The following is a 4633-nucleotide window of genomic DNA, read 5'->3' on the forward strand; positions in this document are numbered from 1 at the left end:
AAAGGGGTACATCGTCTGGGGAGAATAAGGGGATACAAAATCAAAACTATTACAAAGTATTACAAAGTATAAAAGCACACTACAACACATGGCAAAGTTCCTTGGCAAGAGTCACTCTTGACTGGACACTTCAGGCGCACCACAGAAACAAAGCAACAACAAAACTAAAAAAAATCTGGACAATCAAACCAGAAATGAACTGAGTACTGTCCCTGTGTGTGTGTGTGCCAGAAGGACAGTGAGGGCAAGGATAAAAGGAATACGGCCCAAAAGCTTAATAGAGTTCAAACTTAACAGGACTTAACTTATACCTTAACCTTAACTGATACCTTCAACTTCACAAGTTAGCAAAAGAACAGCACTTACCAATATTTCACCTAACTTATAACCTATCACTTTGCAATGTAAAGGAGAAATAACACTTAACAATGTTTAACTTAGCTTATAACTTATATTAAACATAACAACCTAACAAAAGAACAACTCTTAGCAGCATTTAATTTCACTTAGACCTTGTGATTTAACCTTACCTACAGGCCCGAATGACTCAGCCATCCAAGGCACTCCAATCCCTCAGAGAGCAGCATTTCTGCCACATTTCCCCAGCACAGGCACTCCTGTGTGCACACAGACACAAAGAGTCAGTGCAAGGCACCTGTGAGAAATTCCCCTGAGGGCAGGAAATGCTCCCTGTGGATCCTTTGGCATCTCCCCAGCGGGTGAAGGGCTGAGCCTGGAGGAGTGGGGGGATCGGCCCAGGCTCCGTCGTTGTTCAGGATCCCCGAGTGCAGCAAACGGGAGAGTTCCCGGCTGGGAGAGGCCCCGCTCAGAGGGAGTCGCTGGCCCAGGAGAGCTCCAAGGGGCTCCTTTTGGAGCGCTGTTTGTAGGGCCCCACGAGAGGGGCTGCAGTCCCAGCAATGGTTCATCCTGGCCGCACTTGGCATCAACAGCTTTCTTTGGCAGTGTGAGAACAGGGATGTTGTGCCACTGAGGGAACAAAACCAGTTCCCAGGGCTGCTCCTACAGAAAGCAGGAGCTGGTTGGGCACAGCAGTGCCTGGAGCAGACAGTGTTTGTGCTGAGCTGCAGAGGAGCTGAGCCCAGGGGCTCTTGGCCAAGGCCGAGGCCCAAGGAGCATTTCTCAGCTGGCAGGGCGGCCTGAGAAGGGGAGGGGGGAATGCAGCAGCACAAGGCCCATGGAACCAAGGGACCATGGTGACACTGTGGGGCCCTGTGAGACCAAGGCACCATGGTGACACTGTAGGGCCCTGTGAGACCAAGGCACCATGGTGACACTGTAGGGCCCTGTGAGACCAAGGCACCATGGTGACACTGTAGGGCCCTGTGAGACCAAGGCACCATGGTGACACTGTGGGGCCCTGTGACACCAAGGGACCATTGTGACACTGTGGGGCCCTGTGAGACCAAGGGACCATGGTGACACTGTGAGGCCCTGTGAGACCAAGGGACCATGGTGACACTGTGAGGCCCTGTGAGACCAAGGGACCATGGTGACACTGTGAGGCCCTGTGAGACCAAGGGACCATGGTGACACTGTGGGGCACCATGGAAACAAGGAGACCATTGTGACCCTGAGGGGACTCATGGGATCATGGAGACCATTGTGACACTATGAGGGCCCATGGAATAAGCAAAGCATCGTGACACTGTGGGGTTTTTACACCTGAGCCAGTTTGGGTAAGGGGGGTGGTGTTCACCGCCCCAGCAGGGATTACCCCACTGTTTCAGGTTACAGTGTAAGATGTAACCAAAAGCATGTTTTCCATCCCCATCTCCATGAGCTGTTCTAAACAGGCGGGGCAGTGTTCTTTATCTCTGCCATGACTCAGCCCTGATAACGCCCTGCAGGGGCTCTCTTCTGTTCATGGGCCATTGAGTGTCCCTGCAGGACTGATAAAATTCCATCATCCCATTGTGGGATGCTCCGCCCAGGGGGAGGAGCCAAGCATTCCTGCCTGGATATAAGCTGAGGCTTGCAGCACCAGGAGCACCTTGCCTACTGGATTCCCAGAGGACAAGAGCTCCATAAACACCACTGGACCTTCAGAGGAAGACCAGACCCTCCTACAGGATCACTGCTTTGACAGAATCACATTCATCACTGCAACAGGACTGCAGCCACCATTTAATGGGACTGCTGCCAGCACCCTGAGCAACAGGGTGCCAGGTTATATCCTGACTCTGTCAGTTTAAGGCAGTGTTTCTGTATCATTGCCTTGATCTTAGTTTTCTTAATTAATTGTAATTCTGGCTTAGACTCTCCCCCTGGTTTGCCTTGAAACCAGTATAAAACTCAATGTGCTCATCTCTTGTTTTCCTCCCAAAACAGAATTTCCCATCCCAAACTCTTTCCCAGATGGAGGAGGAGGCTGTGGGGAAGACGAAGATGCCCTGGGACACCCAGGCAGGTGAGGAGGAAGTCACTGCCCCTTTCCCCCTTTCCTTTGCTCCATCTCCCAGCCCAGCATGGCCCCTGGCTGCAGGACAACACCACTGGCAATGCTGTCCTGCCATGGATGAAGTGCAGGGATCTCCTCCCCCTTCCCTGTGCCATGGAGGTAAATCCCATCCTCTTTCTGTCCTTCTTCCCCCAGAGAAGGAGCTAAGGATGGAGACCACGGAGGACAAAGCCCCATGGCACAACTTCGTAGCAGAGGCCATTTTGAGTGACTCCACAGCACAGGAATCCAATGGGGAAGAAAAGACACAGAGATGCCACAGGACAAGGGGCTGCAAACCCAGCCCAGGGTACTCTGAAAAGGAAAGACCCACCCTGAGCCAGGAAGGTGGACAGAGCTTCAGCCAGAGCTCAGAGCTGATGGTCCATGAGCAACTACATGATGGGGATAAGCCCCACAAGTGCTTGGAGTGCGGGAAGAGGTTCATGAAGAGCTCCTATCTCCTCTGCCACCAGCGGATTCACACTGGGGAGTGGCCCTTCTGCTGCCCCGACTGTGGGAAGGGCTTCAACCGCAACTCCCACCTCGTCACCCACCGGCGCATCCACACTGGGGAGAGGCCCTATGAGTGTGCCCAGTGTGGGAAGAGGTTTCAGACCAGCTCCCATCTCTTCCGCCATCAGCGGATTCACACAGAGGAGAGGCCCTTCTGCTGCCCTGATTGCGGGAAGGGCTTCAAGTGCAACTCCAGCCGTGTCAGGCACCGGCTCATTCACTCCGGGGAGAGGCCCTACGAGTGCCCCACTTGTGGGAAGAGGTTTCAGACCAGCTCCAATCTCCTCCGCCATGAGCGGATTCACAGAGATGAGAGGCCCTTCCGCTGCCCTGACTGTGGGAAGAGCTTCAAGCTGAACTCCATCCTCATCAGGCACCGGCGCATCCACACTGGGGAGAGGCCCTATGAGTACCCCACATGTGGGAAGAGCTTCACCCAGAGCTCTGACTTGACCAGCCAGGAGTCACCGGTAAGGGATGTCCTGCCAGTGCCCCAGCTGCAGGAAGAGCTTGATGAACTGCTCCAGCTTCTTCCCCCATTGGAGGACCCATACTGGAAAGAGCCCTGTGACCCATGGTGGGAAGACATCTTTTAATTTTCCTGACAGCGCAAGTGAGGAGAGTGCCCCCCCCCTCCCTGTGGCTCATGTGCCAAAGAGCTAGCCTGGGGCAGCCCTCAAGGAGGGCTTTTGGACGCACGTGGCCACATGTCACAATGATCCCTTTGGTTCCACAAGTTCCTACAGTGTAACAATGCCCTTTGGCTCCACAGCGCCCTGCGGTGTCACAATGGTTTCTATAGGAGGGAAACAGCTGAGCCCCAGTGGTGCAGTGGCAGATGGGAGGCAGTCACCAGAGGCCAAGGCTAGCCAGACTTGACTGTATTGGCAGATTTTGTCTGGGAGTATACCTTGCATATAGGGAATTTTAGAGGCAGAATTCCAATTTTGGCCATGGCCACCTAGACAAGAAAAACAGTTCTTTTCCATAGGAATGAAAGCACGGAGCCCTAGTGCTTCACAGTCTGATGGGAAGTGGCCCTTGACATGCCAAATTCAGTGGGACCTGTCAGACAGCCCCCAGGAGGCCAAACCAGGCAGACCTGTTCCATGTTCCCTTGATTTCATGGGTCCCCCACAATGTCACAATGTTCTCATGGATTCCATGAGGTCTGGCAATGTCACAATGGCTTCTTGGTTTAATGAGCCCCAACAGAGTCACAGTGGTCCCTTGGTGCCATGCGGCCCTGCTGTGTCACAATGGCTCCTTGTTTCCATGGGCCCCACAGTTTGATCATTGACTCTTGCTTCAATAGAGCCCCTGAGCTGCACAATGATCTCCTTGATTCCATGAGGTTCCATAGTGTCACCATGGTCGCTGTCAGAGGCTGGATGAGATCGATGTCCCCAGACACCTTGGGATGCTCGGAATGCCCGCGTGGGGCCAGGGCCGGGTCAGGCCTTGGTTTGTGGTGGGACAGAGCCCCGCCCCCAGCCCTGGCCTGGCAGAGCTGTCAATCACACAGCAGCAGCAGTGCTGACCCAGCTCTTATTGGTCCAGCTGCCAATCAATCACACACAAGCAGCTAAGTGCTGCCCTGAGTGACAGAAGCATTTCCCAGGTGATTTTGACGCTGAATGTCTCCTTAGGAGGTCTGGG

At 53.7% G+C, this 4633-nt stretch overlaps 1 protein-coding gene across 1 annotated transcript; it reads left to right on the forward strand.

The window, feature by feature from the left end:
• Nucleotides 1–2406: 2406 nt before the first annotated feature.
• On the forward strand, nucleotides 2407–3444 carry LOC121365555 (zinc finger protein 239-like; the record flags this gene model as incomplete). The annotated part of the gene is made up of 2 exons (XM_041489851.1): nucleotides 2407–2428; nucleotides 2615–3444. Coding segments are annotated over exons 1-2 (852 nt in total), but the record flags the coding sequence as incomplete, so codon positions are not given.
• Between the last annotated feature and the right edge of the window lie 1189 nt (nucleotides 3445–4633).

This window comes from Pyrgilauda ruficollis, unplaced genomic scaffold (genome assembly GCF_017590135.1).
Source record: "Pyrgilauda ruficollis isolate IOZ18807 unplaced genomic scaffold, ASM1759013v1 scaffold968, whole genome shotgun sequence".
NCBI lineage: Eukaryota > Metazoa > Chordata > Aves > Passeriformes > Passeridae > Pyrgilauda > Pyrgilauda ruficollis.